This window comes from Microdochium trichocladiopsis (genome assembly GCF_020744255.1).
Source record: "Microdochium trichocladiopsis strain MPI-CAGE-CH-0230 chromosome Unknown B0I36scaffold_5, whole genome shotgun sequence".
In the NCBI taxonomy this organism is placed as follows: domain Eukaryota; kingdom Fungi; phylum Ascomycota; class Sordariomycetes; order Xylariales; family Microdochiaceae; genus Microdochium; species Microdochium trichocladiopsis.
The window spans coordinates 113,494-140,924 of NW_025763548.1; the positions used below are offsets into that span (position 1 = coordinate 113,494).

Genomic DNA, 27,431 nt, shown 5'->3' on the forward strand with positions numbered 1-27,431 from the left:
TGCACCCTTTTACCACCATGTGCTTACAGCGAGTACCTGAAGAGGGGGCTGCGATCACCCATCTTCTCCAGCTGCTCATCTGTGAACCTTGCACGAACCTCCTCCTCGCTTAGCTGATCTCTCTTCCGATTGATGCGTAGATACCCCGCCTCGAGTGCCGACGCCGCGAACATGCCCATGCAAACAAAGCCCAGGCAGGTGCCCCAGCCCGTCGGATACGTTGGCGCTTCCGAGTCCCGGAAGATGAAGCTGCCGATGATGCCGCCGACATTGCCGATGCAGATCATGAATGCGATGCCCATGGCGCGCTTGGCAGGGCCCGCCAGGTTGTTGATAGTCCAAGTGTTGGCTCCGGGCACGATTGGATACGTCCCAATGCAAGCGACATGCACAAAGGCGTAGCAGAGGGCGACCTCTCGTGCGATGCTGCCGCTCTTAGCAAACAAGACGGCATATGAAAGAGCGACGAGAGCCTGGGGTCCAACGATGAAAGGAAGACGCCAGGTAAAGCGGTCTGCGAGAGTCGAAGTGAGGACGGCCGAGATCGCACCAAGGATGTACGGCGGCGCGGTGAGCAACTGTGCCTGAGTGTTGGTGAAGCCCATGTTGAGAATGATCTGCGGCATCGAGAACTTGAGGGCGTAGTTTGGCACCGCGCTCGACATGAAGATCAGAGCTTGAAGATATAGTTGCCAGTCCGTGAGCACGGAGAAGAGAACGGTCCATTTGACGTTCTTGGTCTTTACCGCATTGTCGTTTGTGGCGATGGCTTCCTCGGTGCTCCTGCTAGCAAAACCACGGTGACGTTTGTGCACTAAGACCACCGTCAGCTCCTTGTCATCTCGTGCCAGTCGCACTGGAAATCAATGTGGGACTCACGGGCATTCACAACCATAATCTCCTCCGCCTTCAACCACTTCCCGGACAGCGAGGGGGAGTCTGGCAGAATGAGGAAGCAGAGGACTCCTGCCGCAACAGTGGCAATGCCCTCGATAATGAAGATCCACCTCCAGCCCTCGTAGCCTCCAGTGCCGCTCATTTTCGCGATGCCCGCCGCCAGCAGCCCAGAGAATGCCCCCGAAATGGCAGCAGCGACGTACATCAATGACATCCGAAACTGTGTCATGTTGGGAGGGTACCATTGGCTGAGTAGGAAGACGGCACCAGGAAAGAATCCAGCCCTATTTATTGAGATGAGCGGTCAGATGGTGCAATCTTTGGAAATGTAGAGACAACAGTACAGGACTTACTCCAAGGCACCGAGTAGGATGCGGCAAACGATGAGGGTGGCATAACTGCTGACGACGCCATGGCAGGCCATCACAATACCCTGTTACGAAGAGTGTCGGTCAGTCAGCTGCTGAGCGCTACGGGGTATGAAAGCTGTATTGCAGGTTGACTCACCCAGGAGGTCACCAGGAGACCGATGTACGTTGAAGGCCGCTTGAACTTGAGAAGGATGCTGTTGCTCGGTACTTCGAGCAAGATATACGGAATGAAGAACATCATGGTCACGACATTGTAGTCGGTTCCCGTCATTTTGAGGCTCTTTTCGAGACCCTCAATCTTGGCATTGCCGATGTTCGCCCTGTTTCGTGTTGCGTATGTTAGCATGTATCGCGGTGCAGGGACTGGCGTACGCCTGTACTCACCTGTCCAGGTTGGCAATGAGGTACAGGAGCATAAGCATTGGCACAAGGTGGAAGTCGATCTTGCGGAAAATTCGAGCCTGCTCCTTGGGATCGAGATCGTGCAGAAGCTGTGCCTCTTCCCGTGACAACCCAACGCGCATGGCCTGCTCCAGGTGCTCCACGGCAACACCAGCTCGGCCCTTCTCGACAGAGCCAGCATCATCCGCCGAGTCGCCTTGTTGAGCTGAGGTCATCGTTCTGGCTGGGGTTGATACTGAGTCTGGATATATGTGACGAATGCGGTGGATGTGTTGTTATCGTCCCAGACACAATATTTCGAGGAGACTGCCTAACGAACATGGAGCAGCAGATGTGGCCATGCGTGGAATTAAATGCTCGAATCAACTAGGCAGTGGTTTTCAATTGCCCAGGTCCGGGGAGGCTCAGCGTTACCACAATTGGTCGGCGACTTCCAGCAGATTTTCTGGGGTACTCCGAGTTCTCCATGGACTTGCCTGGACCACTTGACCTGGGGTAGAGGATGTGTCCGGGGATCCGGGGTAGCAGGGCTCGCTCGGACATGGATCTCCAGGTGTGAGGGGGAGTTCGTGGGGGTGGAGACTCATTAGCTGAAACCTTTCACTGTATGCAGTGGCAGGTTTTGCTTATCCGACAGGCGCACCCAAGGCGGCTGTGCGGGGATCAACTAGCTTAACCGGTCGTGTACCGAGTCGGTCATTGGTTTCCGGCGTAGGTGCCCTCATAGAGACTAGGGCTTGCAGCAAATGAGCCAGGCTGCCGCCACCAGTAGTGGCTAATGGATTGCGAAACTCTAGAAGGAAGCAGGTTTTCTGAAGGCAAAATTACGTGGACCGGCCATCTCAAGACGACGGAGCGTTGTCTTAATGACGCGGTAGTTCTAGTTCTGCTCCATTGAAAGAGACGTTTGCTGGGTAAGATGCGCTGGCAGGCTTTGGGGAGTGATCGCGGCCAATTGACGCAGTCCATTGGGTGAGATTGTGTCTAAGCATTTAGTCCACGAGTGCTCATCAAGGATTGTTACGTTCAAAAGAAAACAAGCCTCATGTTACACGAGTTGGCTGTAATTGAATTTCATTCTAGGAAACTTGAATTCTCTAGGGTAAGAAAATATTGAACGACTTCATCCCGTCCTAGTGCTCTTGCAATAAGCTATGCTCTTCATTTGCGTGTTCAACCGTGAATGTCAGGAAGGTTGAACAGGTTCCAGTACTCTTCGAAGTCCAGCGTCTGAGTCGCCCCGACCGACTCCTTTCTGGTCTCACGCAGCGTGAAGCCGTTGCCCAAATACGCAAATCGATTACCCTGGTGCTCAGGCGTGCGGCGCATGTCAAAGTCTTCCCAGCGCGGGTTCTTTATGGCCTCCATAAAGTGGAAGCTAGTGCCACCGTAGATCGCAACGACAGGCCCGTCGACTGTTCCCCGCTTGTACCAGCTACGGCAGCCGCGCGTCCAGACAGTGCGCTCAAGATACCGCTGGAGGTGCTCGTTGTAATCCTCGTTGGCATCTGTGCGGACCTCGACGGAGCTGTACCCTTCGGTCTGGAGCTTGTCGAGGAACTTGTGCACGTACATGGCCGTGATCTGAACGCCAAGCACAAGAGAGCCGTTGGATATGGGGGAGTTCGGGCCAATGAAGGCTGGGTCAGAGACGAGCAGTTAGTACAGATGAAAAATTAGAAGGAGATGAAGAGAACTACTGACAGAAATAGTTGGGCATGTCGGGCACGCAGATGCCAAAGTATGCCTTGGGCAGATCTTCTGTCCACTTCTGCGCCAGGCTGATGCCATTCCTACCGATGATGGGAAATGATGGCTTGAAGGACGTATCAAAGCCCGTGGCGCAGACAATCACGTCGTACTCGGCAACGCGGCCATCCTTGAACCTCATGCCCGTCGGGGTGATTGTGTCGATGTTGTCCCACTCTGTCTCGATGTTGTCTTGCACGAGAGCCTCGAGGAACCCAGGGCCAGGTGTCTGACGTCGGCAGCCAACCGGGAAGCTCGGTAGCAGGAGGTCTAGAGCCTTGCGGCCCTTGGCAGTCTTGCCTAGACGATCAGACATGGAAGTTTTGAACATCTGCACAGCCTTTGTCTGGACCTCAGAGTCTGCAATTGCGCGATGGAAGTTCTCTATGCGTCGATCCATGATGGCCGCGCGGTAGTCGCGGAGCACCCTCGGATCGCTGAACTCGGCAAGCGCCTTTTCTGAAAAATTGTAGTCCTCGTCCATCTCCGGGTCGTTCGCTGTGGGCTCGTTGATTCCAGGAGCCGGGCTGATCCAGGTTTGTGTGCGGACATGAACATCCATGCTTGCACAGACTACAGTGAAGGCAAGGCTAATATGTTAACGGCTGCTGAGATTGGTCCTGTAGCCACCTCGAACGGCTTGCTTACCTTTTGACAACTGAGGAACAATCTGGATACCAGATGAGCCGATGCCGATGACGGCCACACGTTTGTCGGTGAAGTCGTAGGAGTCATCCCACTTGGCCGAGTGGCATAGCTTCCCCTTGAACGTGTCGAGACCGTTGATGTTGGGCCATTTCCAGTTGCTTGTGTAAATCGTCGTTAGTATTTATTTTCGGATTCCAAACGGCTAGGTTGTGCTTGACTCACTTCAGAACACCACCAGCATTGATGAACACGTCTGCCTCGTCAGAGATCTCCACGCCATCGCTGTTCTGAACCTTGAACTCCCACTTTGACTTTCTTTCGTTCCAGATGGCGGAGTTGATCCTGTGGTTGCATTTGATGTACTTGGCGCATTTGTATTTCTTTTCGACGTCCTTCATGTAGCCAAAGATCTGCTCCGATGTGGCATAATAGCCAGGCCAATCAGGCTTGGGCTCAAAGCTGTAGCTGTAGTTATGTCTGGCAGGGCGTCAGTCAACAGACAGGCAAGTAAAGCACCACCAGACAAAACATACGCGGGAATGTCGCAGCGGCACCCGGGATATCGGTTCTCTAGCCACGTTCCACCAATGTCTGTGTTCTTCTCGTAGATCTGGAGGGTGGCATTGGCGCCCATCATCTTCTCGTTGAACATGATTGCCATCATCAGGCCACTGTAGCCTGCACCCATGCATACTACACGGAGCGGCCGTCGTGTTCCAATTGGTTGCTCCACAATGTTGTATTCGGCGCGGACCTCTTGGTTCAGAGCCTTGGCCGGCAGTGACTTGACTTTAGGCATGGGGGCGTCGGCGGCCACGAGCGGCTCGATGGGGATTGCTGAGGGTGCCATGGTTGGTTTCTCTCGTACCAAGTAGCTTACTGATTCTTCGACTTGGTGAATGAAGTGATTTTGCTAAGTTGGGGAAGACCAAGAACGGCAGAAGGGATGGGTGACTACAAAGGGTCAAGATCCAGACGTAGCCTGCTTCTCTTCGCATTTTCATCATGGAGGTTGAGAAATTTCGCACGAGCATATATCCTCGCCTCGTTCACTTTACCAATCGAGCCCCACAACTTCATGATACGAAGGGCCCCAAGTTGGGGGTGCAATATGCGGGGATTGCCGAGTGCACCGCCCGGACATCAGAGTCCGGATTCCCAAGCGATAAATGTCCGAGACTCGGGAGCAGTCCCGACGCTAGCGGCCCCAGCAACGGGGCGACTGAGCCGACCATTGTGGGGAATCCCAGCACTTGCGGGGTTCCGAGAGACTCGAAGACGGACTGGGGAGGTTGGACGACCCCCGCATGAACTGCTTTGCCGAGACCAGGGCTTGAGCATCCATACCGACAGACCAGACGGCGGTCCGGTGAGTCTTCTGACCTCGCCACTGGGGCATCTCCAGCACAACAAGCAGACAGCCTCTCGAAAAGGTCTCGGTGAGATCTCCGGCGTCAGTACAGAATCGATCATGGAGCCCCAGCCTGATGCAGGCACAGAAGTGGCCAGGGGCAGACAGGCGCGGACAACCCGTGCGGAGCCAGCCTCGACGCGAATCGCAAAGGGGCCCAAAAAGTCTGGCTTGGTGACGACCTGCAAGACCTGCATTGCCTGCAGGCAGAGAAAGGTCAAATGCGACAGCGGGCGGCCAAGCTGCGGAGCCTGCTCTGCAAAGGGAAGCAGCTGTGCTTATCCTACCGACACCAGGCGGCTGTTGCGTCCTCCTCAGCAGAGCGTCCGTCATCTCGAACGACGCCTGTCTGCGATATGGGACAACATCAATGCTGCGCGGCAGGCTAAGCTGCCTCTCCCAGACGACGTCCCATTTCTCGACCCAGGCCTGCAGGACTTCTGGGCAGCTGCTCGCCGACAGCAGGCCAGCATCCTCAGGAGCAGCAGTGGCAACGTCGACAAACATGGCCCACAACGCCGCAGAGTGATCCTGGTGGTGCTGCAGCCGCGGGCACGCCTGTTGACCAGTCTCCCACACTCCATGCCAAAGAGAAGGAGAACAGAGAGCAGCCCTCCGAGTCAGACGAGACCGTGTCGCAGAACAGCCTGTCCCCATGCGAAGCAGACATTGCGGGCGTTGATGTCGGCCACGATGGCCTGATCTCGGTTCACGGCGCAAGTAGCTTAATGCATCGACGGCCCGTTCCGCGCGTCTCCGATAAACCACGGACAACAAGTCGGGCAAGCCGAGCCGCATTGCAGGCTCGCCTGGTCAGCCATGCGGTCGTCCAGCGGCAGCGGGAGACGTACATGTACAACAACCCTCCTGGCACAATGGATCTCGACGGCGTCGACATCGAGCTCGCACGGCACCTGATCGACCTCCACTGGAACAGACAGCACTATGCCTACCTTCTCACTTATCGCCCTGCGGTCATGCAGTCCCTGGCCGACGGCGGCCGCTGGTGTAACAAGCTGTTGTTGAACGCCATGTACTATACGAGCAGCTTGTACAGCGACCGCGAGTGCTTGAGAAGCACGCCGCAGGACACACAGAGTGCCGGGGACCGCTTCTACCAGCGGTTCCGAGAGCTTCTCGTTGACGAGATTGTGCGGCCCAGTATCCCCACCACAGCTGCCTTGCTGCTCACAGGCGCCGCTCTTGTCTCTCAGGTACGGGTCTCTTTTACCCTTGAACAGCAAACATCCCATGGCTGACAATTACTTCAGGGCAGATCAAGCGCGGGATGGACTTTGTGTGGGACAGCCTATCGCATGATCATCGACATGGGCTGCCACCTGACTGTGGACGTCCAGCCCCAAGGCTCAAATCAAGACATCGACCTTGACATCGAGTTCGAGTGGAGGAGGCGACTTTATTGGGGCGCCTTCCTGACTGACGCCACACAGTCTCTGTACCTGGGCAGGCAGATGACCATGCGCCCCTCGGAAGCCCGCGTGCCGCAGTTGTTTCTAGACACATATGAGGAGCTCGAGGAGTGGGTGCCATATGTCGATCCCAGCCAGCCCGTCAAGTCGCAATCCGTGCTTCTGAGCTTCCGTGGCAAGCCCGCATACGCTGTCTCAGTGTTTGAGTCGCTGATCAAGCTCTCGCAAAAGACGGAGCGCATAACGCAGACCTTCTACAGCATCAACTGTGTCAAGCGTACAAAGTCTGATGCGGCCAAGATCAAGATGGAGATCGAGCAGGACCTCTCAGGTTGGTTGTCGGGGCTGCCAGAGCATCTTCGCTTCGACCCTGCATCTGCTGAAGTCCCACCGCCGCATCAGATCACCCCACAGTGAGTTTTCCTCGCCGTTCAGCCAGAGAAGGCCCAGCACTGACCGGATTGACTCAGCACCACATATCACACGCTTAATATCCTTCTCCAGCGTCCTTTCATTGACGGCGGATATCTACAGGACAGGGTGAGCCCCGAACTGCGCCATGCCAACGAGGAGAAATGTGTCGAAAGCGCACTTGCGATATGGAAACTTGTCGATGCATACCGTACTGGACTGACGCTCCGACGCGCACCTTTCCTCCTGTCATACGCCGTATATTCGGCAGTCGTGGTGATACTGCGTCAAAGCAGAAAAGAGCAACAGCGTGGAGCTGAGAAAAGAGCAAGTGCTGGACCGGCCGATTCCGCCACGCGGCCTCAAGCCAAGGCAGACAAGTTCAGGGAGCCCATCAACTTCTTCTGGACAGCACTTTCTGAGCTTCAGCGCGGGTGCAACTTTGGCCTGAAGAAGCCGGTGTCCATCATCCGCGAGATGATGAATGAGCTTGGGAATGTCACCCCTACAGGTGGTGCAGAGGTGGAGAGCGGCTCCTCCAGTCTGTTTGCCAAGATGTTAGAAATGTATAGCGAGCCACATCTCTCGAAACATTCGTCCCAGCAGCTTGAATTCCGGGACACAAATCGCCCAGTATCAGGGAACGAGGAGCAAGCCGTGACGGACCAGTTCGCGGAAAGCCAATTCGTTCCCAACAGCAACGACCAATTGGCCTTGCCATTTGATCCAACGCCACCAGGATTCTTGGATTTCTTGGACGACACGGAGCAGACAATCACGAATGACACGCTCTATGGCCTATTTGCACAGGACGCATCATGGTTCTGAGTAGATAAATATTGCCGAATATCCTTCATTCTACCATCTGCTCTACAGAACCATTCATCATTTGCGAAGTGCTCCAGAACACGTCCTTAATCAGATGTTGCATCGAGCCACAATCTGCCATGTCCTTCTAATGTTTGGCTTCTCGGCCTGTTGCCTTATTCTCGATGTCCATGGCGTCAACGTGGACTCCTTCCACACCTCGCCGCCCAGGCCGTTGGATTCGTCATAAAAGTTGATGCCATAGAATTTCGCCGTCTCGACACAATTTCCTTGCTCGTACTTCTTTTCGAGCCGGTATCGTCTGTTCAGCTGCCATCCGGGTACCTTGGCGAGCCGGCCCGCGTGCTCCTCTTCGTACCACGCGTGGTAGTCGTCTTCCTTGTCCGCTCGTGGAGAGGAGCCGTTGGCCACGACGACGGTGCCAACTGGCGGCAATTGTGGCTCATTACTGCCATTGGTGTCCTTGTTGTGGCCGTGTGGAAAGAAGGACGTGGGTGGCACCTGAGACGGCGCGAAACGGCCGTATCCGTCGTCCCGGCCGGTAATGTAGGACAGAACGAGCCAGGCGAGGCCACGCCCACTGGTTTCACTGCCCAGAGACGTGTTGGAGACGTCCTCATCAAACAACGACGAATCATTGAGGATGGGCTCAATGTCTGAGAGAAAGTACATCGTGCTGGCCGCTGGCTGGAGATTGTCGGTAGCGGAAAGGTGGTAGACGGCTTCGACCCCAGCGGAGATGGTGGCGGGTGACGGCGCCGTTCCCGTATTCTCATTAGCTGGGGGCGCCGTGAGCATGCGCATGACTACTCCAGGGGTAGGCATCTTGACAAAGATATACGAATCTCGAAGGTCCGGAAGGGTTTCACAGATCCGTGTGCGTGCGCTTGCCGTAGCTAGCCAAAAGCGCAGTCGACGTGGAATTGGCCAAAATTTAAGACACGAGACTTATTGCCGTCTGGCTTGCTTTTCGGACTCGGTGGGAAAGCTCTGGACGTGCAAATGAGCTGGGTGCCCGTGGGTTCTTGGTTGACTGCGCACACGGCTCGGCTCGGGCGGACTTCAAAACCCGGCGGAGTCCACCTTCCGGATAATCTGGGTTTCACTTCACCACAAATCAGGAGACAATCAGCGCTCTGCGGATACGACTTCCGATTCATTATTGCCTTCATTCTATAGCGTGATACACACCATTGCTGTTTGTTTTCGCCATCTATGCTGTGCAATCCATCGTGCCCCTCGATATCGCAGGACTGCCCACAGTACTACTCATTTTTACCCATCTCAAGGCAGCGCCATGCCACGACCATCCCACATTCCCCGCCTTGAAGAGCTTCCATTACGCCCGGATAATCCCCCCAATTCCGCTTGGGGTCTCTGGGGTGAAGATGACAAACTTGGCTCGCTCAACTATCTCACGGATCAAGTAGTGCTCAGCACAATCCGTGAAGAGGTACGAACAGGAGAGCGAGTCGGGCTTGAGTAAGTCTTATCTTTCTGTGTGGCGATAACTCAGACATGATCTGTATACTAACACATTTTGGCGCCAAAGCCTACCTCTCGACCACTTTGACCCTCCACTGCTGGGCAGAGCGGGCCACACACAGCAGGTCATCAATAAGGAGCCGTTGGTGGTCAACGATGATGTTGTAAGCTCGAATCATTGTTTCTGGCAGAGACAGGCGACTCGTGACGGCCGATAACATCGCATCAGATCACATTCAACACTCAGTGCAGCTCCCAGTGGGACAGCCTGCGGCACTTTGCGTATCAGAAGGACAAGAAGTTTTACAACGGGTATGCCCATTGCACAAAGAGCGCGGAATATGACCGTCCATCGCCAAATTAATAGGCACGTGTCCAAACGCTGACCGCAACTGAAGAACAACCCAAGCAGACATCCACTGTAGTCCCAGAACGGACTTGAATAGTCTTCAACGTAAGCAGGCCCATTACTCAGCGGCACATGTGAGCGGCTGATTGCTTTGGACGCGCTGACATATTGTGCCGTAGCCTGGACAGAAAAGGGCATAGCTGGTCGTGGCGTCCTCATTGACTATGCATCCTGGGCGCACCAGCAAGGCAGACCGTCAAGCCAATACTGCTTCCAAGGCTTTGGCATACCTATCGGCGAGGTCAAAGAATTAGTGTCGGACCTCAAACTTGACCTGAGACCAGGAGATGTCCTATTCCTGCGGACTGGGTATGTCCAAGCTTACGGGGCGCTCACGGAGGAAGGCAGGAAAGACGTTGCTCAGAAGCGCGAGTGGATTGGTCTCGCGCAGAGCAGAGAGACCACCGAGTGGCTGTGGGATAATCAGTTTGCAGCAGTTGTGTCTGATTCTCCAGGATTTGAATGCAGGCGTAAGTGATAAATGCTGCTGATCGATCATCATTATAAAGTGTTGTCTGCTAACAGCCTCGTGCTTTGCATGACTAGCTCCCATTGAGCCTGCTTGGCATCTACATCCAATCTTGCTCGCAGGCTGGGGCACACCTATTGGTGAGCTCTTCGACCTGGACAGGCTCGCGGCATTATGCGAGAAGCATCAGAAATGGAGTTTCTTCTTCACAAGCGCGCCTTTGAATTACCAGGGGGCTGTTGCATCACCACCAAACGCGATTGCCATACTTTGAAAGGTTGGAGAAAATGTAGATTTGGAAGGACTGGGTTGTGTTATTCGTACATTAGCTGCAAAATCGGTGCATCCCATTTACATTCGAGTAAGTTGCACTAGAGCCATGACAGCTAATTGTATTATTGTCCTGCTCCTATCTCCCGATGAAACCCAACCCCGAGCCCTGCCATGTTGTCTTAAGGTGCTGGGAGCACAGCTCGCCGACTCGGATCCTACCGGCGCGTTAACGACATATTAAGGTTTCCGTTCAGAGAGGAAGAATTCGTTACCTATATTGCTGTAACACCGCTGATTCCTTTAGTGCGCTCTCGTACTCTTCCTTTGATTCATACCGTTGAAAGAGCAGTACAGTCGGGTCATTTGCTTCCTCGACAAATTCTAGTGCCCAGAAGCTCTGGACGGCAGTTTCGTAGTGTTCTGCCATTGTTGCAGCAGTGCCAGCCAGCAAGCTCAACAACTGGTCTCTTCTGTCCTCAGCCGGTCGAAGTGAATCGATTATTATATAACACTTCGTCTTACTCTGACCCTGATAGATAGTTGCAACCCCGGGGCGCGTGAGGAAGCCGATATCCAATGGTCTCATGTACCGCAGGTCGCTCGGCCTGTCGAGTAAGGACTCGCTGCCAACAGCAGCGCGGAAGCGCTTGTACGCGTCACTGCTCCTGTGCTGAACGGTGCTGCTTTCCAGTGTCTTGTAGCTGCGAAGGGGGGACTCTAGCATCAGCATGCAGAGGAATGGGCGGAACAGAGACACACGCACACCTCGAAGCCACGGACCCACTGGCGCGGGACGGCCGTGTTGTCGTCAGCACTGCAGAACCACGCATATGCAAGGACGTCCAGCTCTGTCGCGATGGTCGTGTCTGCAATGTCCGAAATGTGTTGCAAGAACTGATGTGCGAATGGTCAGCCTGCAGCACCGTCACAGTCATGGCGGGTGATAAAGCGTCTGAAGGAATACGAACGATATCTCGCTTCTCCAGAGAGCCAATGTTGCTCATTGGACTGATAACGAACATTGTGTCCTCGGTATCTGATAAAGTGGCGGCACCAAAAACATGTGATGCAACCCGTGCATTCACTCGAACACCGCTTATTGTGTGACATCGGTCCACAGCTTGGCTCACATTTTGAATGCCGGCTTTTGAGAGCGGCCGTGATCAGAGGTAAATCCAGCTTTCCCCGCAAGGCACTACGGACTCTGAAGTCCGTGCTCCACGTTCTCCGCACCGGCCGACTGCGGGGTGCACCACCGGATGTCTATCTCCCCAATCTTGAGCAGGGGTTGCGTGGGGCAGCCATGTCTGGATAATGTGCTCAAGTCGCCAGCGACCCAGGGGGCTTTCTCTGTTGCAGCTGGTCCATAATCATACAGCACAACATAGCCCATCAAAACACCTCACCTGACAGGGCAGCTCCCGGAACGGGGGAATTCTAGTGACACCAGAGGGACTTTCTCTAACAACTATTGGCAAACATGGCAGAACCAGTGCTCAAGCCCGAGTTCTTCCGTCCAGTGGAGATGCTTACGGACAAGGACGCCAAAATCCGCTGGTACTACTGCATCATTGTCAATCTGGCAGGCCTCAACTATCCGGAACTGATCCCAAGTGTATACGCGCACATGTCGGAGCACGCCATGTCTGGGCTGGGCTTTGACGACCAGTTCAAGGCCGTCCAAAAGCTCCGCGAGGCTCTGATCAAGGGTTGCGGCATCATGGGGCCGGCCAAGGTACTCCGACTCGGCTTTGATCAAAATGATAGCTGGCATTGACGAACCCACCCCGCAGACCGGAACCGCCATACGATTGTTGTGCAAGCATATCCCGGCTGAGCTACGGGACCCAGAGGCGCCTCGGTCAGTCGCAATCGCTCTTCACCCCTTGTGTGTCTGCTGAAGCATGTAATACTGAGATTCATTGACTTGTACCTACCGCACAGATCAAAAGAGAGCCAAGAAGCGGCTTCCAAGCGAGGTCACGAATTCCACAAGCGAATCTATGGCCGCAACACGGAGTTCGACCCGAACGCCACGGTCGAGGCCAGCCCAGATTATACCTACGTGGTCAGAGGTACGCAACCTGCTGTAATGATCCGGTGACACGCGCAAGTCACTCACGCCCTTCTCAAACAGACCTCCTCTACGGCCGCATATTCTCATATGATGGCATCCTCGACGACCTGGAAACCGGCTACGTCGTTGTATCGGCGCTTATGGGCATTGATTGTCAGCCGCAGCTCCGGCACCACATGAAGGGCATGTTATACAACGGGGCAACGCGCGAGGAGCTGCGGGAGCTGCAGGATACGCTGCTGGGCCTGGCCGAAATGCTCGGTGTACAGTTCCGGAGCACGAGACCACCGATCCCAAGCATCGAAATGTAATAGATTAAGACAAGCCCTATGGTAACTTCAAACCTTGCAATCATGTGCAGCAACATCGCGACTGGGGACTCATGTGCTTAGAATTATTGCCTGGATATCTGAACTACATCCCAAGTGCTCTTCTTGCTGCCATCTACTTCACTGTCATCCATTGCCCACGCTATACAGTCCAAAAGCTTCGGCATGAAGAGTTCCGCTGAGGGCAGTCCCACACAGCTTCTGAAGGTATGCGGGACGCCAGGGAATATGAATACTTTGGTCGGCACTCTGCACGTTATTAAATGTCAGCTCAGATCCGACCACGCTAAAAGAACAGGGAAAGCGCGCGAGCGGACATGCAACATACTCTTCTTCGATCAAGCTCTTGGCATACAGAAGTCCCTGGTCGCGCAGCGGATCAGCACCCGCAATGATGAAGGCGCTGCGTGGTATGTTGCGGAGCTGGGACCCTTGCTTGACACCTGGATTGAGCAACGGGCATTCCTCTGAACCCTCTTCATGATGGCTCTCTGGATCGCCGCTCGTGTCCGAGCCGGTACGGCCTTCGCCGTCGACGAGCAGACTCTCGTACCAGCACAGCTTCTCCCGCGACAAACCTGTTGCATGAGCACATTGAAAAGGCGAGGTCTTGCTCTTGTCAACACCAGCCCGTTCGAAGCGATCATACGGCCACACGTTGGACTGGAATAACCATGGGATCGTCAGCACTTGGCCACAAAAGCGCCGGCGAGCGTGTCCACGTTCGGCATCAACCTGGACCATGGCTGCTGCGATCCCGCTCCCCGCTGACTGTCCGCCAATCACTACTCTCGCCGGGTCAAAGCAGAAGGGGCTGTTCGCATCAGACGGGGATTCTGCTTTGGCGAAGATCCAATCCAGGGCGTCCTGGACATCATGATGCGGCACGGGGAACTTGACCGAGTCGGTGTGGCGATAGAGCGGGTGGATGACGACCATCTGCAGGGCAACAGCTATGGCAGCACAGACGGAGATCTCAGTGTCGAGCGAGCCGTTGAGGTATCCACCGCCGTGAATGTGTACAAATGCGGGTGGGCGTGTGAACTTGGCCACACTGGTCGCTATGTCGAACGTCGCGGCCGGCGGCTGTGGTGTTGAGGTGGTCTGGTTCTCAGCGTGGGTGTTTCTGGTTATTGGTCGATAGTAGCGGACCGGAATGCCGAAGCTGTCTCTTGCTGGTGCCTCGTATGTCTCGTATGTGAACTTGCCGTCCAGGCACTGAGATGTGACCTATAATACAGACCACTTTTCCCGCGCTGCATTGCTGGCCGCGCGTATCTCGTCGAGGTTCTGTGTCTTGGGGACGCCATCACTGACAACCGGTGCAGACTGCCGTGCCGCGAATCGAGTCCATTCATCTGTTGGGGTTCCGTAGCTTGAAAAGTCCATTGTACCGTGCATCATTCAGTCCATAGATTGTGAAGGAGCTCCTGGGTTGCCGAAGACGCTTGACTTTCTCGATAACCCGCTTGAATAATTCAAGGAAGCATTATCTGGCCCGTGAACAACAGTCACAGAGTTACCCCGATGCCGTGCGTGTGCCGCACGGAAAGTGTGCGAATCCGGAGCTGCACGGATGTCATTGTAAGGTTGCCGATAAGGGCCACAGCGCGTAATGCCTCTTCGGGAATCGAACTCCGACGTAGTCACGTATCTTCTGGTCTCGGAGATGTGGGTGATTACAGAGGACAGCCCGATGAGAGCACCCATGGCCTCCATTTTGATTATCTCTTCTCCCAAATGTGCCGAGAATGTTATTTTAAGACTGTGCTACTACGAAGGTTTCAATATTGGCCGGAACGCTGTCACGGTCATGCATCCAGTGCGGGCCACCTCGAGATCAACCAGGTAGAGTGATCGTGCTCTATTGGTTGCAGCCGGTAACATCAAAGTATGATTCGCGACCTTCTCACGCATATTTGGGGAACAGATTGCGTCCATTCCCAACCATGTCGTCGATATTCCATGGAACAGTGCTTAGTCAGCAGTGACAGGAACGTCAATCACGCTGAACTTCAGCAACCAAGGGCTGTGGAGCAGCTGAGAGCAGCGACGGCAAGTGGAACTGGATCAGCTTTTTTTCCTTCTCTTCTGGCTGAACCTTCAATCTTTCCGTGCTTGCCTCTCCTGCGCCGCTCGAGGCTCAGGCGCCAGACTTCACCACCCCTGCGGCAAAAGCAACAGGGCTTTCTTGGCTTGCGGGGTTGCTCTCCAGTCAGGGCTTGTTCTGTTTAGCCGCCAGCCAATCCCGCGAGCAGCGTTATTAGCCCAAACTTGCCCTGAGACAGCTCGACTGGCCTTTGTGCCGTGCTGCTCACCTAATAGACATCGACAAAGCCACAGCTTGGCATTCCATGCTTGTTTGTTCTTGATCTTCGTGTCTGGTGTATTTCGGGTCCGAATTTGGGCGTCAATCAAGCCGCCCCACAGGTGCCCATTCAGGCCGTGAATTCTGCTTTTCTTTTCTCCCGTCACATCGCAAAGACTTCTAAATCCGTACCAATGCCTGTGACAGAAACCCCACAGTCGGCCATCTCGGTCTCGGCTCAAAGCTTAAGCTTCGCCCTGAACGGCAAGAGCTCTTCATATCGCTTCCAGGTCGACCCAGACACTAGAGACCTCATTTCGACCCATTTCGGCGGCCGAATCGACGAGGATGTCCCAGCATGGACTGCGAAGTTTGGCGTCTGGTCTCCAGAGGCAAAGCTTCGTCGCCGTGAGTTCCCGGAGCTCGGCCGCGGGGACTTTCGCACGCCAGCCGTCCACATTCGCCATGGGGAAGGACACGCAGCGTCTGACTTCAAGTTCGAGTCTCATAGGGTCGTCCAGGGAAAACCTAGTCTTCAAGGCCTGCCCAGTACATTCGGATCTGATGATGAAGCGCAGACTCTAATTGTGCACATGCGCGACACGGCTAATTCAACATCGGCATATCTCTCATACAGCATATTTGCTGCGCATGATGCGATCGTGCGCAGCGTTAGAGTTGTCAATGAGGGCGAGCACCCAGTCACAATCGAAAAGCTGGCCAGTTTGAGCTTCGACCTCCCCACCCCAGCTGATGGCTGCTATGATCTGACAGGGCTACATGGCGAGTGGGCTCGAGAGAGACAACGCACACGCCATAGAATCCGAACCGGCGTTCAGAGGTAAGTGGTAGTGTCCTTCGATGACATTGTTCCAAACCACTTCTTTGTGTCCTTCCCCTTGAAAAGATCCATGTGTCGCAGATCCCTCAATGATAACGATTCCTCAGCTTCGGGAGCACCCAAGGTGCATCTTCGCACTGGCACAACCCCTTCATGGCCGTCAGCTCAGGGGATGCCAATGAGAAACACGGAGATGTATGGGGCCTCGCGCTGGTTTACTCGGGGTCTCACCTGTGCGAGGTTGAGCTTGCCACCAGAGGCAGTCTTCGGGCCAGCATGGGCATCCACCCTTCTCAGCTATCATGGCGGCTAGGCCCAGGCCAGTCTTTCACCTCGCCGGAAGCAGTCGCTGTTTACTCGGGCTCTGGGTTTGGGGACATGTCCCGAAAGCTCCACAGACTTGTCCGGCACAATCTCGTGCGCAGCAAGTTCGCCCTGCTGCCTCGCCCGACGCTGCTTAATCCATGGGAGGGCGTTCTATTCAACTTTGATGACAAGATACTGACTGAGATTGCCAAGCAATCGGCCGAGATTGGCGTCAAGCTCTTTGTCATTGATGACGGCTGGTTCGGAGGCTCCAAGCATCCCCGAGTGGACGACCATGCGGGCCTAGGTGATTGGGAGGTCAACCCAGCGCGGTTTCCTGATGGGCTCGAAGGGTTTGCCCGCAAGATCAAGTCAGATCATAACCTCCAGCTCGGCTTATGGGTCGAGCCAGAGATGGTCAACAGGAAGTCCGCACTCTTTGAGGCGCATCCAGATTGGGTCCTCGAGGTCCCGGGCATGTCCACCACAGCCATCCGTCACCAGTTTGCACTCGATCTGGGACTTTCAGAGGTCCAGGACTACATCATCCAAGCGTTGTCCAGTATCGTCAGGACAGTACCGGTTAGCTACATCAAGTGGGACTACAACCGCCCCATCGTTGAGAGCCCAACACCGGCTAGTCACCACAAGTACATGCTTGGCCTTTACCGAGTGCTCGAGCAGCTTACCCAGCAACATCCCGACATATTGTGGGAGGGCTGTGCCTCGGGTGGCGGCCGCTTCGACCTTGGTATGCTGCACTACTTCCCGCAGATCTGGACGTCAGACAACACCGACGCGCTGGACCGTCTTCATATCCAGCTCGGCACGTCGTTGGCCTATCCCGCGTCGACAATGGGTGCGCACCTCTCCCGATCGCCCAATGAGGTCACGCACAGGCCGTCAAACCTGCTATTCCGTGCACACGTGGCCATGATGGGTGGTAGCTTTGGTGTCGAGCTTGACCCACGACGGCTCTCTGACGACGAACGAGCACAGCTGCCGGACCTTATCAAGTTCGCGGAGAAGATCAACTCGGTCGTTGTTAATGGTGACATGTACAGGCTCAGTCTGCCGAGCGAGTCCAACCACCCTGCCGTGCTGTTCATGTCCTCGGAAGGCGATACGGGGGTCTTGTTCATATTCCAGCTGCGCGCCGTCGTGATGCACGACCGCCCTCTCATCAAACTGCAGGGCTTGGACCCCGACGCTCGCTATATTTTGGATGGAGACAAGCAGTTTTCGGGGGCGACACTCATGAATGCTGGAGTCGTGGCCGATTTGACGGGAGACTTGACCAGCAAAGTCCTACTCATCAAAAAGGTATAACGCGGGGACCACACTCTTCTGCGCGGGAGAATGAAATCCGGCTGTGGCACTGACAGGCACTGTACTGTCTCTGTGGCATTGTGAGCATGGATATGAGAAAGTCATAGATTGATTCGACTCTAGAAGACAACCTTTCCGGCTCGTCAGCAGCATGTCTCATGTTGCTATGCTACAGGCCCCCTCGTTGACGGTTGTTATCACACTCGAGCCCAGTGCACGCTCCGTCGAAATTGTGATACCCGTCACGTTTTCAACCAATACGCACGCCGTGGTCCACCTGACTACATCCAGACATGAATTTGAACTCCAGAAATACAAGGTCAGCTCTCCTATCGCTGTCGCTAGACAGTGGCAATCGAGCCACGGCACGATGTATCCCCTTTCTTCACAACCTGGCGCCAGGTTGAAGGCGACAAGCAGCAACGTGCAATGCTCAACGCTGAAACAACGACTTGCGCAAGTTGACATGGCCCAATCAACTCCTGTTTCGGATGCCTCGAGTAAATGACACTCAGAGTCCAGCCTCTACGCAGGCAATCTCAGTAGAGCCGGACACTCTTCACACTTCCCGCATGCTCTACCCAGCATTCTGCTCAATGTCGCTGCTGCTGCTGACCACATCTTTTTTCTCGATGGCGGTGACCGTCCAACTGGCGGTAGGTCTGACTGCCTGCTCTGAGCCTGTTAACAAAACGGCTGCTTAAGATACCCGGCTGATCTAGACCGCCCAAGCAAAACATTGCGCCATACCCTGACCTGTCGACACCAAAGACCTTCTGGCTCGGTGCATGCACAGCGCTTACCATGACGGTCGTGCAGCCTAGGTCAGCATGCTTTGTGGCCACGATCAGTCACCGGTGGTCGCTGCAGCTGAGCTTCTCCGGCCCCTGCTATGCATTCGACGGAACCGGCCGCACGCCTGAGCTCTTGCCAGGAGGGCGATCACTAACGTTCTTGCTCTGCTCGTCGTCCAGCTCCTCGAGCACCACCTCCATGGCTCTTCTCACAATCCGCGTCATGGGCAGCACAATCGGGCGCTCGATGCCGTCCTGGCTCCACACCTCCTCGGCCCTGTCGAGCTCGGGCGTGACCGTCCTTGTCCACCTCAGGTCCAGGATCCTCGTCTTGATCATGGCGTCCGCCTGGGATGTGCCTATCGCCCTACACAGGGAAAAGTAGGGCAGAGAGTATGGCGGCTTGACCAGCTTGCGCATGACGTGGACGAGATCCTCGCGGGAGAAGCGGCCGGTTCCCTCCTCGCCTGCCGACTTGGCACCGGCACCAGCCTTGCCAGCCCATGCCGTGGCAGTCGAGAGCGGGCTGTAGGTCTCAAACTCTTCGTTGGTCATGTGGAACTGCAGCAGCGTGTAGGCTTGGGTGAAGATGGCGGACTGTAGTGGCTTGAGGTCTCGGCCCTCCTTGTTCACCCAGGCACTAACGTAGTCGGAAATGTGGCTCAGCTTGCCACCAAAGGCGTTGTACACGTCTTCAAAGTCAATCTTCTGCCTCAGGTGCTCCGGGATGTTTGGCAGGATCTCGTCCTTGAAGTACTGCCGTGCTTCTGGTTTGGAGCAGTCCCCGATGGTGAGAAGTTGCGCGTGGTGGCCAACATTCATGGCGCGCAGGAAGTGTTGAAAGAAGCTGTCGCTGGTTGACAGGATAGCGTGGCAGAGGCGATCTTGCTTCGTGAGCACCAGCATTGCATCGAGGAATACCTTGAGGCTGAGCTGGTCGTTGATTAGTGCTGGGAGCTTGTGTGCTTCGTCGAGCAAGAACACAATTGGCCGCTTCTTGAAAGTCGGCTTCTCCTCCTCTGTCTCTGCTGACTCGTCTTGGCGGTGGCCTTGTTTCGCCTGTGATGTGGGAGTTGATTTGGCCTGCCCTTTCCCTTCCTCCTCTGCGGCGACGGGCACTCGTCTGGCTGGTCGGCTGTCGTCGCCCTGGGACTGACTCGTTTGTGCCGCTTCGTTCTTTTCCTCTTCTTTCCTTGCTGCCGCCTCGGGGTCGTACTCCCAGTACCGTAGGAGGCAGGACTGCAGAGTCTCCATGAGATCGGCCAGGTGCGCCACTGTTATTTCGACTGGCGGCTGATCTGCGTTTCTCTCCCCGTCTACATCCAAGATCAGATGCTTGAATGTGATTGCAAGCTTGTCCATTTCTTTATCGTTCATCTGCAAGAGGTCAGGCAACCTGTCCTCCTCTAAAAGTGAGGGATAATGGGAGAAGCATGGGATGTCTTTCTATTGAGTCCTCTAGCCATCTGCATCTCTCCTCATTTGTCGCACGTTCAAACTCATCTCTTCAAAGACGCTTCTAAACTGCTGGCAAAGGGCAATGTAGAGACTGCGGAGGTCACCAAAGCCACTGATGCGCAGGTCAAACTTGATGACGTAAAAGTTGTCGTCGCTCGCAAGGACCTGCCTGAGGAGCGCCGTCTTGCCGACTGACGTTGCGCCGTACATGACGTTGAGCTGCGGGTTACCCGCGAGTATCTTGTGGAGTAATTCTAGGGATACGAAATTTTCTAGTCAGCCTCTCTCGAACGTCCCCGAATTGAAGACACAAGGGGCCTCAAGGATGGTGCCAACCTTGCTCATTCTCGCGCCCGTGGAAACCAGGGAGCGGCGCAAAAGTATGCTTCTTTGGGATTCGCTGCTTCTCACTCGCCAACTTGGCATCCTCGCGGGCCTTGACCAGCATGTCCTTGGACTCGTTGAGCTGCCTGAGCGTTTCGGCCGGGTTCGCAATGACTCCAGCGATTTCGCCAATCCCAAATAATGTTCTCGACTGCTGCTGCCATATTCCGACATGCCGTGGCGGGCATGATCGACAGGGCAACCATGGCACGCTGGCGGAGCCCCAAATGCGGCCATTTCGATGCGGGGTCAGGCCTGCGCGAGACAGTCCTTGACGGAGGGACGACATGGCGGGCTGGCGCTATGCTCCCGAGAGGGAGATGGCTGCTTTTCGTCGCGCTCACCTCTTTTCGCTAGTTGCGAGAAGAATGGCAGCGTGTGAATGCGATGCGAATGGAACAGCTCACAGGCAAGCAGCACACGTGGAATTCGGGCGCCACGTGCAGGGAATCAGGGGGTCATTTCTGATGACGTAGGTGTCGCTGTCAATCAGGGGGGTCAAGGCACTGCAGCCACACTGCGCTAAAGCATCGACACACCATGCAAGGTTACACCCGCAAAGGACCATATGCTCCGGGCGTGATACTAGATGCAACTGTTGCTCACACATCTCGGCCGAGTTGGAGAAGAAAAGAATCAAAACAGTGGCAGCTGTGTTTCAAGCATTACGACGGACATTGGTCTATCACGGGCATGTCAGCACACGGGTGACCGAGCCCTCGATGATACGATTCCTTGTTGCTGAGGGACGACTTTTCACAGTCTCGGGTCAGCTCGCTGGCCTGCTGGTATATGATTAACACGCACAGCTCTAGCGCCCGTGGTCATCCTACTTACTGGCACTACTTGCTTCACTCAACCAGCGGAAGAATTGTCCCCCGTGCGTGGCAGGGCCTTTGAAGTGGCCAACATCTCCTTCTTGAGGGCCGCGAACCTCACCGGCTTGGCCATGAATATGTCCACGCCCGCCAGCTTGGCATCGCGCTGCGCATCGTCGCTCGCGAGCCCCGTCAGCGCGACCACAGTGGCCGGCGCGAGGCCCTGCTCGAGCTCGAAATCGCGGATGCGCTGCGTGGCCTCGATCCCGTCCATGACGGGCATGCTGATGTCCATCAGGATCCAGTCGAAGGCTGCCCGCCGAGGCCTGTCCGTGTCCCTGTCCGAGGGCGGTCCCTGGGCGCTGTTCCGGGCGTGTGCGGCCGCCGTGTAGTGGTCTAGGGCCTCCTTGCCGTTCTCGGCCTCTTCGTAGGAGAAGCCGCACTTTTTCATGAACATGACGAGGAGCTGCAGGTTGATCTTGTTGTCGTCGACGACGAGCACGCGTAGCGGCTCGGCCTCGTTGTTGGATGTCTGTGGGGGTTTCTGTGCATCTTGCATGATGGCAGCTGGTTGCGGAGCTTCGACGTGCACGGCGTCGACCCCACCGTCTTTGTTGCCCTCGTGCTGCTGGACTTCCATCTCCTTCAATGCCTCTGCCTCGGGTGCCTCTAGGTCCCGGCCTTCGTCGTTGTTGTCATGACTATTGCCATTGGCCCCGTCGTCTACCTGCCCGTCCTTCTCGTCGTCTTCCATCGGCCGCATCGGGATGGAAGTTGGGTCTGTCTGCAGCACGTCCTGATCGCGGTCTTCAAGGCTCAAGCCATCCCTGCGTTTCTGTTCTTCTGCTGTAGGCCCCTTCTTCTTGCTCTCGAATTGCATGGGTGAGGAGAGGTGGTCCTCGTCGCCCGGCGTCGCCTTGTATGCCAGCTCCTCGGCCTTGCGCAGGCACAGTTCAATCACTTTTGCCAGCTTGCGAGGTCCGCATCTGGATCATTCGCTAGTTAGCCCAGCACCCAAGAAGTTTGTGATGCCCGTTCTGAAGGCAAAAGTCCAGGTCAGAAGTGATTACTTACGGCTGTGGAATGAGCTCGACGATCCTCCCATAGCCCTTTGCCAGCGTCTCCTTTTGGGAGCGCGAGATCCGCAGCACCTCCTGGGCGTCGAGACACACGATGATGACGGGGATCTGCCACTTGCGGCGGGATAGCGTCTTGTCGTCCCTGAAGCGCTGCTCGAGGGCCTCCATGGAGGGGGGCTCGCAGTAGATGAAGAGGTCCGCGTCAAGCCCGGCGCCGCGGTCCTGCTCGTGGACCACGTCGAGGCCGAACCACGTCTTGCACGTCTTGGCAATGGCCTGGTGCAGCCGGTCCGCCTGCCTGGCGGCGACCTTGCCCCCGTGCGCTTCGATGTCGGTGTCCAGGATGACCATGCGCAGCCCCCTGGCGTGCCTGCGGATCCACGCGAGCTCCTGGTCGAGCATGCCGTGCTCGACGGCCGTGGGCAGGCTGGCCCGGACGTCGATCTCGGTGCCCTTGCCCTGCTCCGACGTCACATCGATGGAGCCGCCGAGCGAGTCGACAATCTGCTTGACGATGCTAAGGCCCAGGCCCGTGCCGGGCTGGAAATGGTCCTCCTGCATAAAGGGGACAAAGAGCCGGTCCCGCTGGAACTCGGCCGACATGCCTTTGCCGCTGTCGATGACGCGGATCAGGACGTCCGTCTGAGCGGCCTCGGTCGTCTGCTTGACGCTGAGTGCCACCATGACGAAACCCGCAGACGTGTACTTGAGCGCGTTGCCAAAGAGGTTCATCACGATCCGCCGCAGGGCCCCGGGTTGCGTGCGCACCAGCCACGTGCCGGGCGGCGTGATGTCCAGCATCACAGAGACCGGCTGGGGCTTTTTGTTGGTGTTGTTGCTGTTCAGGCTCGAGCTGGTGAGCCCGCTGATGATGGGCGACTGCTTGGCCTGCGACACGACGGTGCCGGGCAGTGCCTTGAAGGTGTGGCCCGTGACGATGGCGTCGACGACCTCCTCCACGAGGGCCGATAGGTCGATGACGGCCGTCAGGTTGAGGCTGTCGAGCGAGTCGGATGAGATTGCACCACCGCGGCTCGGCTCGTCCTCCTTGTTGGTCGACCGCCGGCGCCGCGAGCGGCCCAGCCGGTTGATCTTGCTGTAGTCGAGCACGTGGTTGAGCGTGTCGAGGAGGGTCTTGCCGCAGGTGGAGATGGATGAGATGAGGCCCGCCTGGAACGAGTCGGCCGAGGTGTCGGTCAGGAACTCGGCGGCCCCGAGGATCCCGTGCAAGGGACTGCGCAGCTCGTGGCTCATGCTGGCGATGAAAGTTGTCTTGGCCGCCTCGTTCTTCTGCGCACTGATGCGGGCGACCTGGCTCATTATGCTGTTGGCAAAGGCTCGCAGGTACGAGAGGTCCGTGTCGAGCGTAATCAGGCGGCCGGCCACGGATGTCCATAGGAAGTAGCCGCCAGAGAAGCTATTCTCGGTGTGGTCGATCAGCGGCACAAAGATGACCGTCTTGGCGCCGGGGATGCGCTGGAGGAGCTCCGTGTGGTCTGCCTGGGGCTTTCTGCGTGCACGATGGTGGTGGTGGCGAGAGTGCGGAAGTCGCTCATGGTGGTTGTTGTGATCGTGGCTCAGGGGTATTTGCAGTTTCGAGCCCGGCTCGAGCGGCGTCTCGCGTTCGCTGGCGCTGTCGTCTTCCGAGGTGATGGTGGCTCCGTGGCCCGTGAAGGAGAAGGTCTTGCCCTTGGGATACATTGTATAGTACCGCTCAAGCGTGCCCAGTGTCAGGGCACCTTGGCCCTGCTCGAACATGGCACGGGTCTGCTGGTCGATGATGGAATAGGCCAGCACCCGGGACAGCTTGTCACCCCGGAAGCTGGACGGGCTGGCCATGTTCTCCAGGACGTCCTTGACGCCATCTGGTACACCAGGCGATGATGGCAAGGCAGGCTCATCCTCGTCGGACGAGCTGAGGCCGTGCATCGCCGTGGCTGCCGCCCAGCTGGTCTGCCGTGATGTGCTCGCGGAGGCGCCGAGGATGACTGCGCCATCGGCGAGGGTCGACTGGCAGAGAATGTCGGCAGCCTGTTGCAGCATTGTCGACATGGCGTCCAGCTTCGCCGTGACGCCCTCCTTGTCCTGACCGCGACCCCTGGACGGCTTCCGCGGCCCAGAGGCAGAGCGAAGCGAGCCAGGCGTCCTCACTTCGAGGGCTTCATGGATCCCCAGCCCTTGCTGAGCCGGCTGTGTGCTGGCCACTCCCACGTCCCGCGGGCCAAAGTACGACGTCTGGCGGGTCAGGGGGTGCCGCGGGGAGTTAATGGCGACGGGCGGCGACCGCGGCAGGCGATCGGACGAGGCGGTGGAGGCCGGGCGCGACGGTGCCGCGTCGGCGGCAGGGCCGGAGGAGCTCTCGACAAAGGCGGCGAGGCCGCGGACGATGCGCTCGCCCTTGAAGCGGTCGACGCGGTCGCGGGCCCATTCGAGGTGCTCCATGATGGTCCGGGCCATGCCCTGCATGAACTGGACGTCGCGGAGGTCGAGCCCGGCCCGGGCCCGCCCATCGGAGACGGCATAGGCCCCAATCTTGTGGCCGCTGCGCGAGATGATGGGCACGCCGGCGTAGAAGCGGATAAAGGGGCTGTCGCGGACATAGGGGCGGTTCTGGAAGCGCGGGTCGAGGCTGCAGTCGGGCACCACAAAGGCCTGCGTCGTGTGGCTCTTTTGCGGCATGCCGTCGGGGCCCGTCGAGGGGGGCGGCGTGTACGAGCCGTCGAGGCAGTGCTCGCAGACGGCATCGTGGCGGGCGAGGACAGTGGTGCCCACTGGAAGCAACAGAAAAGAAAAAGGTCAGCGAAAGTGGCCCAGATAAACTCGATTCGTTCATCGAGTCAAGGGCGGGTTCTTTCTCGTACACCACAAGGTCGCGGGGGCATGCGGCAGGTCGTCCGCCGGCGAATGGCTGTCTTCCTGCGTTGCCTCGGCCAGGATCGTCTGGGTCGAGCTATCGATGAGGGAGACCATGGCTCGCTCGACGCCGAGGCGCAGCACCGCGAGCTGCGCAAAGGCCGTCAGCGTCCGGTCGGGCGATGCCTGCGGCGTGTAGCCGGTCCGCTGCAGGTTGGCGAAGCCAATGTTGTCGACATTGAGGGCGACGTTGATGGACGACCCCTGGGCCGTCTGCCAGCTCTCGAGGCACTGCCGCACCTCGCGTGAGCGGGCCGCATCTCTGTCCTTGGGCGGCGCGGCCGCCATGGCGGGCCGTCGTGGTCGTGACGTGAGGCGGTGCGGTCTGTCGTCGTTATCGTGGCTGGTGGCCAAGTGGAATAAGAGTCGGTGAGGGGATCATGGGCAGGACGGCTCGAGCATCATCATACGCAGCATGCATGCATCGCATCATGAGACGGGACGTGGTATTTCTGGCAGAGGGGGGAAACATGCGACAGTGGCAAAGGCGGAATCCCGGTAACAAAGGCCATGCAGGCACAGATGGGGAAAAGAAAAATAAGATGTCCGGCCTCGAGGCCCGCCCAGAGCATGGCAGCGAAAATGATGTGCAAGGCCAGGGGGGTGCCTCGCGATGGAAGGGGCTAGGCCTCTCTCCGCCACGGCCACTACGGCCACTAACGTTAGCTGTTATGGGCGGCCAGCACGGTGAGGCGGTCGGTTGCCAAGCAAGGACGTGTTGTGGCCTCGCCACTGATCAACCTGCCCTGTCATATGGCTGTGTGTCTCCCTAGCGCGGCACGATGACGCAGGTTGCAAGTGCTGTCTGTGTCTATCAACATGATCCATGCTTACCTGGTGGCTGTGGTACCGCAAGAGTAAACTTCCTACATGACCACGCCGGTCGCATGAAGCGCCTCGACGCCCTCCGCTCCTGTTCTGGGCAGGAATTGCATGTGCCCCTCATGATTATCCAGGCGGCACGAGGCGCACAGAAACGCCACAGGTACCGCAGCGTGGAGCTCTCGGAATTTCCCGTTGGACTAAGCTGGGGTGGTACGTGGCTCGCCCCCTGACTAATACAGCTTGGTCACAATGACGTCGGATCGTCCTGGCACGGCAAAGCGTGTCATTCCTACTCTCCCGCGTGCCTCCGCGGAACGGGCGTTAGTCACTGTCGGTGCCATACTGTGCCTGCTACTGGCAGGCCTTTTCTTCACTGGAAAAGCGTTCGAGATCGCCGTGCACCAGACCTTCTGCTGGGCCAAGCTTAAGCCTATCGCATGCTGGCTTTGTAACTGTGAACATTCTTAAGCCCCGTGGACCCTGCTAGTCTGGCGCCGCCCCTCCAGCCCGTTAGAGCTAGTCACCAACGTATCAATGCCTGACTTTTCTCCTCCTTTGCGGCCTGATTCTCTGAGCGTGGGGCGGCGCGGTCCTCAGAGACAAATGGGTGCCGCCGCGCAAACAAAGTCATGCTGAGCTCTTCCACAAGAAGACTGACAAGCCAAAATCTAGCAACAGAGGCAAGACACTCAAAAAAGACGAACACCCGGCCGCTGTCTCTTACAAGGTATCTGGCGTATCAATAATACAAAGGCCAAGCGGCCTTACCGACATGTTCGGATACTGGCCTCCCTGGCATGTGCTTCGCTGTGGAATTGGGTAATGGCGATGAGAGCATTCTCTGCTAAGCGGGTGGATTTCGGCATGATGCGAGACTTGTCGGGTTCGTTCTGCCAGGACTGAGATGGCAATCTGTTAAGGGTTCTCAGCCAAACAGTGGACATTTTACAAAGTTTATCGAGTGGGTAGTGCTCGTAAAGCAGTTCAACTGAGCAAATCTGTCTTAAAGATCACGCATCACACACAGCCACGGGACTCTGACGGTATGTTATACGGACGACTCAATGCATCATGCCCCCTAATGCCCAGGCGCGAAAAGCAGCTCTTAATCTGTCTGGTTTCCATTTCTGTGGAGCAAAGGCAGCAGGGAACACCTACGCAAGAGTCCTGGCCATGATCCCGCAACG

The 27,431-nt window shown here is 56.6% G+C and overlaps 12 protein-coding genes across 12 annotated transcripts; 4 read left to right on the top strand and 8 right to left on the bottom strand.

Annotated features, from left to right (window-relative positions):
• Positions 1-23: 23 nt before the first annotated feature.
• B0I36DRAFT_242241 (major facilitator superfamily domain-containing protein) lies at positions 24-1,885 on the bottom strand (the record flags this gene model as incomplete). The annotated part of the gene is made up of 5 exons (XM_046149890.1): positions 24-786; positions 876-1,181; positions 1,251-1,330; positions 1,405-1,588; positions 1,653-1,885. The coding sequence occupies 5 exons, from the start codon at positions 1,883-1,885 to the stop codon at positions 24-26; spliced, it is 1,566 nt and encodes a 521-aa protein (XP_046012257.1).
• Positions 1,886-2,843: 958 nt separating this feature from the next.
• B0I36DRAFT_242765 (uncharacterized protein) lies at positions 2,844-4,866 on the bottom strand (the record flags this gene model as incomplete). Its single annotated transcript, XM_046149934.1, has 5 exons — positions 2,844-3,310; positions 3,375-3,992; positions 4,068-4,225; positions 4,290-4,544; positions 4,601-4,866. 5 exons carry the CDS (start codon positions 4,864-4,866, stop codon positions 2,844-2,846), a joined length of 1,764 nt encoding a protein of 587 aa, XP_046012258.1.
• A 1,487-nt stretch (positions 4,867-6,353) lies between these two features.
• On the top strand, positions 6,354-8,147 carry B0I36DRAFT_362416 (fungal-specific transcription factor domain-containing protein; the record flags this gene model as incomplete). The annotated part of the gene is made up of 3 exons (XM_046158655.1): positions 6,354-6,692; positions 6,750-7,321; positions 7,379-8,147. The coding sequence occupies 3 exons, from the start codon at positions 6,354-6,356 to the stop codon at positions 8,145-8,147; spliced, it is 1,680 nt and encodes a 559-aa protein (XP_046012259.1).
• Positions 8,148-8,170: 23 nt separating this feature from the next.
• B0I36DRAFT_408587 (uncharacterized protein) lies at positions 8,171-8,972 on the bottom strand (the record flags this gene model as incomplete). The annotated part of the gene is made up of 1 exon (XM_046161872.1): positions 8,171-8,972. One exon carries the CDS (start codon positions 8,970-8,972, stop codon positions 8,238-8,240), a length of 735 nt encoding a protein of 244 aa, XP_046012260.1. The 3' UTR covers positions 8,171-8,237.
• Positions 8,973-9,444: 472 nt separating this feature from the next.
• B0I36DRAFT_408590 (uncharacterized protein) lies at positions 9,445-10,842 on the top strand (the record flags this gene model as incomplete). Its single annotated transcript, XM_046161873.1, has 6 exons — positions 9,445-9,629; positions 9,700-9,796; positions 9,862-9,944; positions 10,031-10,086; positions 10,161-10,511; positions 10,588-10,842. The coding sequence occupies 6 exons, from the start codon at positions 9,445-9,447 to the stop codon at positions 10,782-10,784; spliced, it is 969 nt and encodes a 322-aa protein (XP_046012261.1). The 3' UTR covers positions 10,785-10,842.
• Positions 10,843-11,051: 209 nt separating this feature from the next.
• Positions 11,052-11,805, bottom strand: B0I36DRAFT_362419 (uncharacterized protein; the record flags this gene model as incomplete). Its single annotated transcript, XM_046158656.1, has 4 exons — positions 11,052-11,203; positions 11,306-11,484; positions 11,547-11,677; positions 11,752-11,805. The coding sequence occupies 4 exons, from the start codon at positions 11,803-11,805 to the stop codon at positions 11,052-11,054; spliced, it is 516 nt and encodes a 171-aa protein (XP_046012262.1).
• A 458-nt stretch (positions 11,806-12,263) lies between these two features.
• Positions 12,264-13,219, top strand: B0I36DRAFT_383559 (uncharacterized protein; the record flags this gene model as incomplete). Its single annotated transcript, XM_046160966.1, has 4 exons — positions 12,264-12,518; positions 12,577-12,644; positions 12,728-12,858; positions 12,921-13,219. The coding sequence occupies 4 exons, from the start codon at positions 12,264-12,266 to the stop codon at positions 13,169-13,171; spliced, it is 705 nt and encodes a 234-aa protein (XP_046012263.1). The 3' UTR covers positions 13,172-13,219.
• Positions 13,220-13,254: 35 nt separating this feature from the next.
• B0I36DRAFT_243583 (Alpha/Beta hydrolase protein) lies at positions 13,255-14,404 on the bottom strand (the record flags this gene model as incomplete). The annotated part of the gene is made up of 3 exons (XM_046149994.1): positions 13,255-13,438; positions 13,518-13,678; positions 13,727-14,404. Coding segments are annotated over 3 exons (1,023 nt in total), but the record flags the coding sequence as incomplete, so codon positions are not given.
• Positions 14,377-18,078, top strand: B0I36DRAFT_422072 (Melibiase-domain-containing protein; the record flags this gene model as incomplete). The annotated part of the gene is made up of 3 exons (XM_046162200.1): positions 14,377-14,383; positions 15,705-16,338; positions 16,446-18,078. 3 exons carry the CDS (start codon positions 14,377-14,379, stop codon positions 17,971-17,973), a joined length of 2,169 nt encoding a protein of 722 aa, XP_046012265.1. The 3' UTR covers positions 17,974-18,078.
• B0I36DRAFT_112000 (uncharacterized protein) lies at positions 18,071-18,652 on the bottom strand. Its single transcript, XM_046147901.1, has one exon. It carries the CDS (start codon positions 18,439-18,441, stop codon positions 18,130-18,132), a length of 312 nt encoding a protein of 103 aa, XP_046012266.1. The 5' UTR covers positions 18,442-18,652; the 3' UTR covers positions 18,071-18,129.
• Positions 18,653-18,863: 211 nt separating this feature from the next.
• Positions 18,864-21,362, bottom strand: B0I36DRAFT_408611 (uncharacterized protein; the record flags this gene model as incomplete). Its single annotated transcript, XM_046161874.1, has 4 exons — positions 20,562-21,362; positions 20,283-20,479; positions 19,925-20,168; positions 18,864-19,861 (listed from the first exon to the last, which is right to left on the bottom strand). Exons 1-4 carry the CDS (start codon positions 20,896-20,898, stop codon positions 18,864-18,866), a joined length of 1,776 nt encoding a protein of 591 aa, XP_046012267.1. The 5' UTR covers positions 20,899-21,362.
• Positions 21,363-21,464: 102 nt separating this feature from the next.
• On the bottom strand, positions 21,465-25,707 carry B0I36DRAFT_362424 (uncharacterized protein; the record flags this gene model as incomplete). Its single annotated transcript, XM_046158657.1, has 3 exons — positions 21,465-22,413; positions 22,502-25,277; positions 25,368-25,707. 3 exons carry the CDS (start codon positions 25,705-25,707, stop codon positions 21,465-21,467), a joined length of 4,065 nt encoding a protein of 1,354 aa, XP_046012268.1.
• Positions 25,708-27,431: the final 1,724 nt, after the last annotated feature.

Excerpts from the sequence above, each read along its gene's own strand:
- B0I36DRAFT_112000 (XM_046147901.1), bottom strand. The coding sequence starts at position 18,441 with ATGTCAACTTGCGCAAGTCGTTGTTTCAGCGTTGAGCATTGCACGTTG.